The sequence below is a fragment of the Rhinopithecus roxellana genome, chromosome 11 (genome assembly GCF_007565055.1).
Source record: "Rhinopithecus roxellana isolate Shanxi Qingling chromosome 11, ASM756505v1, whole genome shotgun sequence".
In the NCBI taxonomy this organism is placed as follows: Eukaryota; Metazoa; Chordata; class Mammalia; order Primates; family Cercopithecidae; genus Rhinopithecus; species Rhinopithecus roxellana.
In genome coordinates, this window is record NC_044559.1 from 2144526 (window position 1) to 2156611 (window position 12086).

The following is a 12086-nucleotide window of genomic DNA, read 5'->3' on the forward strand; positions in this document are numbered from 1 at the left end:
AAAAAAAAAAGCCAGGCATGGTGGCTCACGCCTGTAATTCCAGCACTTTGGGACGCCAAGACAGGAGGATCACTTGAGGCCAGGAGTTAGAGACCAGTCTGAGCAAACAAGCCCAATCACATCATCTCTACAAAGAATGTGACAAAAAGAATTAGCCAGGCGTGGTGGTGTTCACCTGCAGCCCTAGCTACCTGGGAGGATGAGGTGGAAGGACTGCTTGAGCCTAGGAGTTTGAGGTTATAGTAAGCTATGCTTGAGGTTACAGTGAGCTATGATGCTGCTGCTGCAACTCCAGCCTGGGAGACAGAGTGAGACTTTGTCTCTTAGGAAAAAAAGAGAGAGAAAACAGAGTTACTGATATGTATCTCATGCACCATATAATTAACTTACTTAGCGTGTACAATTCAGTGGTTTTTAGTATATTCAGAGTCATGCAACCAAGACTACAATCAATTTTAAAGCATCTTCATCACCCCCTGAAAAAATCACATACCCATTAGCAGTCACTGTCCATTTACTCTCAACCCTTGGCAGCTACTAATCTTACTTTCTTGTCCATATATTTGCCTATTCTGGACATTCCATATAAATGGAACCACACAATATGTGGTCTCTTGTGACTGGCTTCTTTCATTTAGGAAGTTTTAAAGGTTCATTTATAATGCAGCATAATTTAATAATTTTTTTATTGCCAAATAATATTACATTGTATGGATATGCCACCATTTTTTATCCATTCATCAGTGGATAAACATTTGGTTTGTTTCCATTTTTTGATTATGAATAATGCTACTAGGAACACTCATTCACAACTTAAGTGCACAGAGGTTTTCAATTCTCTTGAGTATGGAGTATACGTAAGTGAAACTGCCAGTCATAAGGTAACTCTATTTTTAACACTTTAAGAAACTGCCAGACTGTTTCCAAAAGCAGCTCTACCATTTTACGTTTCCACCAGCAATGTACAGAAATCCAATTTCTCTACATCCTCAACAACATGTATTATTTTCTTTTTGATTATACTGACCCCCATGGGTGTAAAGAGGTATCTCATTGTGGTTTTATTTCTCTAATTAATGTTACTGATCAGCTTTCATGTCACTATTAGACATCTCTGTATCTTCATAAACGTCTACTCAAATCCTTTGCCCATTTTGCAATTATTTTTTACTAATGTTTTAAGAGTTAAAAAAATTAAATATTCTAGATATAAATTCCTTATCAGATACATAATATGCAAATATTTTCTCTCAATCTGTGGATTGTCTTTTCCCAATTTTTTTTTTTCCTTTTGAGACAAGGTCTCCATCTGTCACCAAGGCTGGAGTTAAGTGGCTTGATTACTCTCACTGAGACTTGACCTGCTGGACTCAAGTGATCCTCCCACCTTAGCCTCCCTAGTAGCTGGGACTACAGGTGCACACCCCCACACCCCGCTAATTTTTGTGATTTTTTTGCAGAGGATGGGATCTTCATATGTTGCCCAGGCAGGTCTCAAACTCCTGGGCTCAAGTGATCCTCCCGCCGCAGCCTCTCAAAAGTGTTGGGATTATAGGCATGAGCCACTGCACCAGGCCTTTTTCCATTCTTTTTTTTTTTTGAGGCAGAGTCTTATTCTTTTGCCCAGGCTAAAGTGTGGTGGCGTGATCTTGGCTCATCGCAACCTCTGCCTCCCAGGTTCAAGTAATTCTCCTGCCTCAGCCTCCCAAGTAGCTGGGATTACAGGTGCCCAGCACTGCGCCTGGTTAATTTTTGTATTTTTTAGTAGAGACAGGGTTTCACCATGTTGGCCAGGCTGGTCTCGAACTCCTGACCTCAGGTGACCCACCCGCCTCGGCCTCCCAAAGTGCTGGCATTATAGGTGTGAGCCACTGCACCTGGCCTCCATTCTTGTTGGTATTGTCTGAATCACAAAATTTTAAAATTTTGATTAAATACAATCTATCAACATTCTTTTTATCACTTGTGCTTTTGGTGTCACATCCAAAAAATCACTGTCTAATCCAAAGTCACAACTACTTGTGCCTATGATTTCTTCTAAGAGTTTGACAGCTTTAGTTTACATTTAAGTCTTTAATTCATTTGGTGGTAACATTTTGTATATGGTGCAGGGTTAGGGTTCAACTTCATTCTTATGCATATGGATTCCAGTTGTCCTAACATCTCCCCTGACTTCTCTTGGCATCCTTGTTGAAAAGCAAGGTCTTTCTTCCGGACTCTGTATTTCATTAATCTATGGATTTATTCTTATGTTACTATCATGATGTGGTTCTGTAGAAAGTTTTGAAATTGACAAGTTCAAGTCCTCCAATTTATTTTCTCAAGGTCATTGGTCATTCAATGTACCCTGAATTTCTGTATGAATTTTAGGATAAAAGCTTGTCAATTTCTGTAAAAAAAGCCAGCTGGGATTTTGACAGGCACTGCACTAAATCTGTTGGTTAATTTGGTGAGTACTGTCATGTTAATATTAAAATTTTCAGGATCATAGCATGTGTCTTTCCACTTAATTTCAATAATGTTTTATAGTTTTCAGAATATGTTTTGCACCTGGTCCATTTATTTCTAAGTATTCGCTTTTTAATGTTATTGGTAATGAACTGTTTTTTGTAATTTCACTTTTGTAGTGTTCACTGCGACTGTCTAGAAATATATTTATGTATACTGAACTTGTATTCTGCAACTTGCTGAACTCGATCATTAGTTTTAATAGATTTTTGTGATTTCCCTTTTGATTTTCTATAGATAAGATCATGTCATTGGTAAACAGATAGTTTAACATCTTTTTCAACTTGAATGCCATTTCATGCTCTTGACTAATTGCCCTGGTCGGACAATGCTGAATATAAATGAGAGTAAACATACTTACTTTGTTCTTGATCTTAGGGAGAAGGTATTCAGTCTTTCACTATTAAATTATGTTAGCTTTGGATATTCTCTAGATGCCATTTATCAGGCTGAAGCCCCTTCTGTGTCTAGTTTTATTAATTAATTTAGAGATAGGGTCTCACTCTGTTGCCCAGGCTGGAGTGTAGTGGCGCGATCTCAGCTCAGATAAACTGCAAGTTTTATCTCCAGGGTTCAAGCGATTCTCGTGCCTCAGTCTCTCAAGCAGCTGGGATTATAGGTAGGCACCACCACGCCTGGCTAATTTTTGTATTTTTAGTAGAAACAGGGTTTCACTATGTTGGCCAGGCTGGTCTCAAACTCCTGGCCTCAGTGTTCCACCCGCCTCACTTCCCAAAGTGCTGGGATTACAGGTGTGAATCACTGTGCCCAGCCTAGTTTGTTTTTATAATCATAAATGGGGGTGTTGGATGTTGTCAAATGATTTTTGTGAATCTACTGAGATAAGCACATGGTCTATATTCTTTCCTTGATTGCTTTATTATAAATTGATATGGCACAATACATTAATTTTCAGGTGTTAAATCAACCTTGCTTTCCTAATATATCCAAGATATATTTCCTAATATATCTTGGATTCAAAAAGATACTCTTTGAAACTTTTGATGCTTAGTCAAAAGAACCCTGATATTGTAAACTGAGCTTTAAAACACACTTTGTCTGTAATCCCAGTACTTTGGGAGCCCGGCCAACATGGTGAAACCCCGTCCCTATTGAAAATACAAAAATTATCCAGGTGTTGTGGTAGTCCCAGCTACTCCGGAGGCTGAGGCAGGACGATGGCCTGAATTCGGGAGGCTGAGGTTGCAGTGAGCAGAGATCGCGCTACTGCACTCTAGCCTGGAGGACAAAAGCAAAACTCCATCTCAAAACAAACGAACAAACAACAACAACAACAAAACCCCACACACTTTGTAATTAGGCACCCCAATACTTTTATTGGGGTGCTTTCAAAAATTAATTCCGTTCTAGTTTTAAAAAAAATAAGCCTTTGAAGGTAGTTAACTGATTTCAGAGAGGTGCAGGCCAAGCTCCTAGTGTTTGTGAGGAAAAAAGGGTGAATGGAGACCAGAAACTTACTGCCTCCAGAAGTGTATGTCACAGTTCAAGTCAGCATAGCACTTGGCGTTTTTTTTTTTAATGGTAAAATAATGCACCAAACTAGTAAAATCTTAATCTTACCTGCACGAGGTATCGCGGATCCACATTTAAATAAGGAGACAGAGGGTTCATACCAGTTACTAGAGAGAAAACAAAATGTCACATTGCAACAACATTCTTTAAGTTAATTCAGTTAATCCAGCTCCTGATTGTTACATGTGTTTGCAATTTTTATAGGCTCACTGAAGGCGAAAATTTTTTCCCATTTTATCCTCCCTGTCAGTTTGGGGGCTGACTCAGGATATCCTCAGACCCTCAATCCCAAACCAGATTTTCCACTGGTGGCTCAGGCTTTTACACCAGTAAGATATTCGCAGTGTCATAGATCAGATTACTGAACTTACAGGAAGTGTAGCCTAAGCCATTTATAAAGTAAATTTCTTTCAATTTAGTACAAGAATGCTTGGTGACTATGTAAATTGCAGAATAAGACTGAGAAAAGACTAATCAATTCCACGGGAAAAACAGTGGTTGGGTTGGGTTTTCTGACTGTGTACATGTTGTATGTAAGTATTTCAAGGCAGTTCCTTCACGTGTTACTATTAACGATTGATTTACTGTGGCAAGGTTGAGAATCCTGGGGTCATTACCACAGGTATGTGGGTCTGTGCAAAAGAAAACACAAACTTTCAGAGGGCCAGACCTGAATTCACTAACATTGAAAACAGTAAAACCTATCAATCTTTGGATTCTTCTGTATCTCAGCAGTTAATTCACAAATATATGCATCACCTATGCCTCTGATCTTTTCATCAATTTTAAGTCCTGTTTATTCTATTTTCAACACCTATTTTGAATTGTGTTACTTATCTCTATTGCTACCATCCTAGTCCAACCATCGTATCTCACAGCAACAACTTCCTACCTAACTCCTTGCTTTCTCTTGCCCCTTCAACTCACTGTCTACATAGCAACTACAGTGATTTTTCTTAAGAAAATCCAAACTCCTTACCATAACCTACAAAACCCTACATTAGCTGTCATTCCCTACCTCTCTGATTTCACAATCTTCAACTGATCCAACTCCCTTGTAACTACGAAGACAGAGTGGTCTAAGAGTTGTTCCTTAAACATACCAAATTTGTTTTGTTTCAGGACATTTGCACTAGCTAATTTCCTGGATACTTGCCTCCCAAGCATTTGTACTGTATTTGGGTCACAGCTCAAATGTCAACTCCCCTAAGATGTTTTCCCTAACCCGTTCTAAAATGGCATCCTGCTTCCATCACAATCTCATGACTCTGCTTTATTCCCTTTTACAGCACTTACCGCTAACTGTAATGTTTTAATTTATGTTTGTTGGTTTACCTCAGTATTATGTAAGCTCTGTGAGTGCAAGAGTCTTCTCAAAACAAAACAAAACAACACAAAAAAACCACTATAGTCCTGCCCCCAGAAAACTAGCTAGCACACTGTAAAAGTTCAGTAAATGGTGTTCATTCCCTGGTCCCTCAATTTACCTTCAAATCTTAATCAAATTAAGGTAACAATATTGTCACATTAAGGAAGCATATGCCATTTGTGCTCTGAAACTCAGAGATATTAAGATTAATATGAAACTGTGTTCTAAACAGGTAGAGTGGTAGCTCAGGCCTAGGAACCCAGCACTTTGGGAGGCTGAGACAGGAGAATGGCTTGAGCTCAAGAGTTTGAGACCAGCCTGGGTAACACAGGGAGATCCCATCTCCATAAGTCAAAAAAAAAAAAAAAAAAAAAATTAGCCAGGCGTGGTGGCACGTGCCTAGAGTCCCAGCTACTTAGGAGGCTTAAAGGGGAGGATTGTTTGAGCTCAGGAGTGCGAGGCTTCAGTGAACTATAATCATGCCACAGCACCCCAACATGGGTGACAGAACGAGGTTCTGACTCTAAAAACAAAAAAAAACCAACAGAACAAAACACCTTGTATTGTAGATTCCGTTTTATGACAAAGGTGACACCAGGGATATGAAAGGTCTTTTCTTTTATATTTTTTTGCGCTAGTCAGTCTGAACATATTTTGCTGTTGTTGTCTTTTAGTATAAAACACCTAGAAAAATATTACAAGGATTCTCTAAAAAGAAAGTACTTTCGTAAAGGCTTTATCCACGACCAACTGCCTATCTTTAGGTCCAAGTTCTATTTATCCAGTTGAATAACCACCGTTACAAAGTACCAAAGTTCTGGAATACATATTCGCAAGACTGAGGAGAGGCAAAGGCAAGGTATTTATGCCTCTGTATCCTTTATGTTGCTGCTTATTTCCTTTCCTATAATTCTTACCTGGCCTCTTTCTTCATGTCTATATATCACCTTTAAAGTTCAGCTTACTTCCTAGCTCCTAAAGATAGTTTCCCAGCCTGTCCCAAGTCATATTTATTTCTCACTTATATGCAATACTACTGAATGTTCTGCCCTGACGGCTACTTGGGGGTTCAGAATACGTCGCTGTGTACTAAAACGTTAACTACGGCTTACTATTTGGAATACATTTACTCCCAAAGCTGGGCTCTACTCTTAATCAAGGGCCAATCACACCGCCCACCACACACAAAAGACACGAGGCTTGGATATAAACCTAAGAAAACATGCATGATCTCGCGAGTCCAGGTCAGTCACGGACAGCTTCCCTGGGAGATCCGTGGCCCTTTTTAAGGCCTTTCGATCTTGAAAGAGCAGCCATGCAGACACACTAACCCCACCACTGGTGCTGAAGCTTGTAAATGCCAGAAAGGAAAAAAAAACAACAAAAAAACATAAAACATGGGACGCGCAACTTTAGTGAAGACGCAAGAACCAAACAGAAATAATCGCAAGGTAGGCCCCATACTTACGCGGGACGCCAGCCAAATCCGCGTGCGAGTAACCTGCTCCGCCGGCTCCGAAAAAGCCGGCCAATCCCCCTGTGGTTTTGTTGCCGCTTCCCCCGCCTCCTTCCATGGTATCTCAGCAAACCGAGTGGTTCCCGCCGCTGTCTCGAGTCTGGGTGGTCCGCTGGGCCGTTGCTCCTCAATAACAGCGGGTAACCCCCGCGTTGCTAGCGCCTCCTTCACACGCTGACCTTCCGGGCGCCGGTCCCTGCTAAGCGCCGCACTTCCGCTTTGCGGCAGTGTGCGCCCCGGAAGCCGGAAGCGACTGACGGCAGCTTTCCGGTGGTGGGAAAGGGAACGAATCCCGAATTAAAGAGGCTCATTCTGAGGCAGGTGGGGTGCGAGTGGAAGAGGGACGGCAAGAGACTGTTTACGGCCTGACTTGGGAGGCCGGCGGGTCAGCAATTGCAGAAGCAGGAAGCAGCGGAGAGGGAATGGTGCGGGGAGGCGCGGAGAAGGAGGTGCAGTCCATCCCTCTCACGGTTAGTGAATGAGGCTCTCCGCCCGGGCCGGCCCGGGGACAGTGCGCTGCGGGTCCCAGCATGAATGCGGGCCCCGACTGTGAACCCTGCACCAAGCGACCCCGCTGGGGCGCCGCTCCAACTTCGCCGGCTGCTTCAGACGCCCGGAGCTTTCCCAACAGGCAGAGGCGCGTCCTCGACCCCAGGGACGCTCACGTGCAGTTCAGGGTCCCACCGTCCTCGCCAGCCTGCGTCCCAGGGCGGGCGGGACAGCACAGAGGCAGCGCCACCTCGCTTGGTACGTGGGAAAATAAAAATCTTTGTCCTTCGCCTCGGCCGGAACCTTCTGGTCTCAGTCTGAGAACCCAGGGGCTCCAGTCACTCCTTTCTGGTCTTGTGTGCATTATCATGCTGAGGTCCACTTGCTGAGCTACCAAAGCCACTAGTGGGTGAATGGGGCCGCATTTTTCCCAGTGCTATTGATGTGAGAAACTGATGAGCAAGCCACTCATAGGGCGGAAAATGGCAGGAGACTCCACCACCTGTTTGCTTCTTCAGGTTTAATTGAGAAATTGCCTTAGTCGTCAAGGAGATGTAATTGTGTATGTGAAACAGTAGGACGCTTTAGCCTCTAGATAGGAAGAAAACAACTTCACTTGTTCAGATTCTGGGTCCCAGGGTGCAGAGCTATTAGTCTAAGCTGGCATTGTACCCGTCCCTGGCATGCAGTGTTGAACAAGAGAAGCTTGGCCTCTGCCTTCATACCTTGAAATCTATCTGGAGAGATAGACAATAGCAAAAGTTAATATAATAAAAGGTAATGGATGTTCTGATAGATGAAGGACAGATTGTTCTACCTAATCTAATTTATGGGATCGAAAATAGTCCTCCAGAAGATGAGATGCTTATTCTGAGAACTTTAGAATGAGTAGAAGTTAGATGAGGAGGAAGTAAGGGAGTGTTTCAGGAGTGCAATTGAGGCCTGGCGCAGTGGTTTACACCTGTAATCCCTGCACTTTGGGAGACCGGGGTTGGTGGATCACCTGAGGTCAGGAGCTCAAGACCAGCCTTACCAGTGTGGTGAAACCCCGTCTATACTAAAAATCAAAAACAAATTAGCCGAGCGTGGTGGCGGGCAGCTGTAATCCCAGCTACTCGGGAGGCTGAGGCAGGTGAGGCAGGAGAATCGCTGGAACCCGGGAGGCGGAGGTTGCGGTGAGCCGAGAGGGCACCATTGCACTCCAGCCTGGGCAACAAGAGCGAAACTCCGCCTCAGAAAAACAAAAACAAAACAAAACAAAAACAGAAGTGTAATTGATACATAGAGTGAACGCAAGAGAGTGAGAGATGAGGCTGCAGGGTGGTACAAAAAAGTCAAGTCAAATTGGATATGTAGACATTGCTAAGGATTTTGAGCTTTAAGGGCATTGAGAAGCTACTCAGGGGTTTTTAGGAGGGGAGTGATTTGATTAGACTTATTTGTTGAAAAGTCTGTGTGGCTGGTGTGTGGACAATAAAGAATGGATTGGAAAGGAACTCAAGTGGAGTCTCAAGACTCAGTTAAGGAGCTAATCTAGGTTGGAAATAATTGTAACTTAGACCTGGATGCTGGCAATAGGGAAGGGGATGGATTCATGAAAGAATGGGATGCTTGAGAAGAAATATTTCTGTGCTGGAGAAGTAGATTGGGGAGTTCTTGGCATAAACATTGTAATGGATGCTATGGGCATAGATAACATATAAACATGTAGAGAAAGTAAAGGTTGACCTAGGGCAGAAGCCTTAGGAACACCAAAGTTCAAGGGTAGACTGAAGAGAAGCGGCTGCAGAGGTGGAAGGAAAGCCTGGCTTGTGTTGTGTCAGGCAAAGGAGAGCATTTCAAAAAGGATGCATTCTTTAACAGTGTAAGAGGCTGGGCAGAGCTCGGGCAGTTCTCTGATGAGGACTGTACACTTAGATGTCTTCATACTTAGGGGCAGTACCAAGCCGACTTTCACTGAGCCTTGAAGGATGAGGAAGATTTGCTGTATAAATCAGGAGGAGAAAGAATTATACACGCAGAGGGAATAAGACATGCAAAAGTTGGTAAGACTGGAGCATAAGATGACAGAGGAGTGTCAGATGAGGCTGAGTGGCAGGCAGGAGCTTATGAAGAAACTCAAGTTCCATTTTAAGGAATTTCAACCTTATTCTGTGGTTGATGGAGAAACCACTAAAAAGCTTTTAAGTGTGGGAATACCATTTGGTTAATATTTTAGAAAATATGGCTTAAACAGTGGCTTTTGGACTTTTCTAACTGCAACCCACAGCATAAATTTTATCCGGTACACAGAGTTAGAAATATATGTAACCTGGCAAATAAGCCATATTTATAACTGAAATAAATGCTCCATGAAATAATACTTAACTTTACTATGTGTGATGCATTCTTGTATTGTCTGTGTTATTTCATTGAAAATTGACTGGTTATTTGTAGTTTGTAGAATACTGGATAGTCAAGACTATAGACAGGGAGACTAGTTGCAAGAAACATGGCAGTTGTCTAATAAGTGATGTGTTTAAAGGGTATACGAAAGGGATGGATTTAAAATTTAGGATGTAGATTTCAGAGAACTTGGTATAGGGGAGAGGGAACTGAAGGTGAACTTCAGGTGTGTGTTCAGGTGTACTTCAGCTCCTGTGACTGGATAATTTGTGGTTTCATTAACCTTATTTGCATGTAAAGAAGGAGGAGTTAGTTGCAAATAGGGGTGAGGACACTCAGTCCTCACTGGTTGGATCTTAAGATTTCTGCAGAAGAGGTACCAAATGAATACTTGGGGCTGTATTTCACGTGTTTAAATGTTTTCTATATACCTGGGACAGGACACCAATTAACAATGTTCAAAGACTATATTTGTATCAAAAGCCCATTGTTTGAATTTTTGGGATTCCTTTAGGAACTTGGTATTTAAAATTTTATACATAATTATCTTAGGACAAGTAGGTGGGGTAGAGAAATGGGTATTTACTCAGTATCTTTAAATTTTACATTATTTATCCTCCTGGGCACGTTTCTTATATTGACTGAAATCGCAAATTTTGCTGGGCATGGTGACATGCACCTGTAGTCCCAGCTACTTGGGAGGCTAAGGCAAGAGGATCACTTGAGCCTGGGAGTTCCAGTCCAGCTTAAGCAGCATAGCGAGACCCCACTTCTGAAAAAAGAAAAAAAAAAATCTGCAAACTTGCAGATTGGCAGAACTCAGCATGTTATTCACATTGTGATGATAAAGGGTTTATCCAGATGCGTTGCTATGGACTTTTTGTGAAAGTGGAGCGTGCCTTTGAAATGCAGGTGAATGTTATTGCATTTTGTGCCTTTTGGCTGTATCTATAGCTGTTAATTGAATGACCTGCTGATTAAAATACACTGGTTACTGAGTAATGTTACTGATGAGAGTAAATGTAAATGGTGTGAAGTCAAAGTTGAAGAATTACTGATCTCAGTGGGGAAAAAAAAGACTGGGTGGAAATGTCGGGAGATAACATATTTGTTGAGTGTTTTGTGAGACTGAACACAATATTTTCTCTAATTTTTGCATTTTAATTGATCAACATAACCCTTAGAAGTAGGTGTTGTTAGCTTCATTTTCTGGGTGAGTAAATAAAGGCTTAACAAAGTGAAGCAACTTGACCAAGATGGTACTAGTAAGTGACTGAACAAAGATCTCAATCCAAGATGATCGGACTCTAGATCTTGTATCTTTGTCACTTCTTATTACCACTCTTTTTGCCTTGTTGTGACTATTTCTAGTGAAAAATCACAGGAAACCTGGAAAGCATCATTTTATGCTTCAGGAGCAAGAGGGATAAAGCTCTGACACAGTCCTGTGGTGTGTTGGGAAGGAAACCTTAGGAAGCCAAAAGTAGTGATATTGCAAAGAGCAGTAAGCAGTCCTTTCTCTGAGGCCCTAAGAAGGACTGATCAGTGTTTTATTAGAAGATACTGGTTCCTCACCTCTTGCTTTTCCTCCTTCATCCCTTCCTCAGGCTTCAGGAAACCTGAAACTGGAGAGAAAACACATTCTCAGGGTCAGGGCTACATGAGAGAGCTCTCTTCCTCACCATTGCTGGAACACTCCTGGTTTTTCATGAAATGATGTGTGCAGTCTTTAGGTTCTGTAGACTTATCACTGGAGTATGTGCTTCGTGTGTGTTGTAGGAACCTAGTCATTGCATCTTAACATTAATCCTTATATTTATGGAAAAAAGATGTTTTAACTTCTAAACCAACTCAAAAAATGAATGTTTTGGCATATTACTAGTTTGTAATTTGAGGAATTTTTTTTTTTTTTTTTTTTTTAAGATGGAGTCTCACACTGTTGCCCAGGCTGGAGTGCAGTGGCATGATCTCAGCTCACTGCAAGCTCCGCCTCCTGGGTTCACACCATTCTCCTGCCTCAGCCTCCCGAGTAGCTGGGACTACAGGCGCCCGCCACAACGCCCGGCTAATTTTTTGTATTTTTAGTAGAGACGGGGTTTCACCATGTTAGCCAGGATGGTCTCGATCTCCTGACCTCGTGATCAGCCCATCTTGGCTTCCCAAAGTGTTGAGATTACAGGCGTGAGCCACCACGCCTGGCCCAATTTGAGGATTTTCTAAACTATACTTGCTGTATTTGATATAAAGAAAATAAATAGAGAATACAGAACTATAGAAAAAGTTTCA

General features: G+C 42.0%; 2 protein-coding genes across 6 annotated transcripts in view; one reads left to right on the forward strand and one right to left on the reverse strand.

Moving 5' to 3' along the window:
- LOC104667786 (mitochondrial import inner membrane translocase subunit Tim23) overlaps positions 1-7164 on the reverse strand; it is a 30966-nt gene extending 23802 nt beyond the window's left edge. Inside the window, exons 1-2 of the mRNA XM_010370343.1 lie at positions 6879-7164; positions 4090-4148 (exon numbers count right to left, since the gene is read on the reverse strand). Of these exons, the coding sequence (XP_010368645.1) occupies positions 4090-4148; positions 6879-6984 (165 nt within the window). The 5' untranslated portion in view covers positions 6985-7164. The remainder of the gene's footprint in view (positions 1-4089; positions 4149-6878) is intronic.
- PARG (poly(ADP-ribose) glycohydrolase) overlaps positions 6802-12086 on the forward strand; it is a 135251-nt gene continuing 129966 nt past the window's right edge. The window contains exon 1 of one of the 5 annotated variants that reach the window (XM_010370345.2): positions 6802-6861. Coding sequence is in view for 2 of the 5 variants with exons in the window: in XM_010370344.2 (XP_010368646.2) it covers positions 7457-7673 (217 nt within the window). In the remaining 3 variants the exon portion in view is untranslated. Of the gene's footprint in view, positions 6862-7152; positions 7674-12086 lie in introns of those variants that run through there. The other 4 variants (XM_010370344.2, XM_010370346.2, XM_030940113.1 and 1 more) reach the window with 4 other exon arrangements.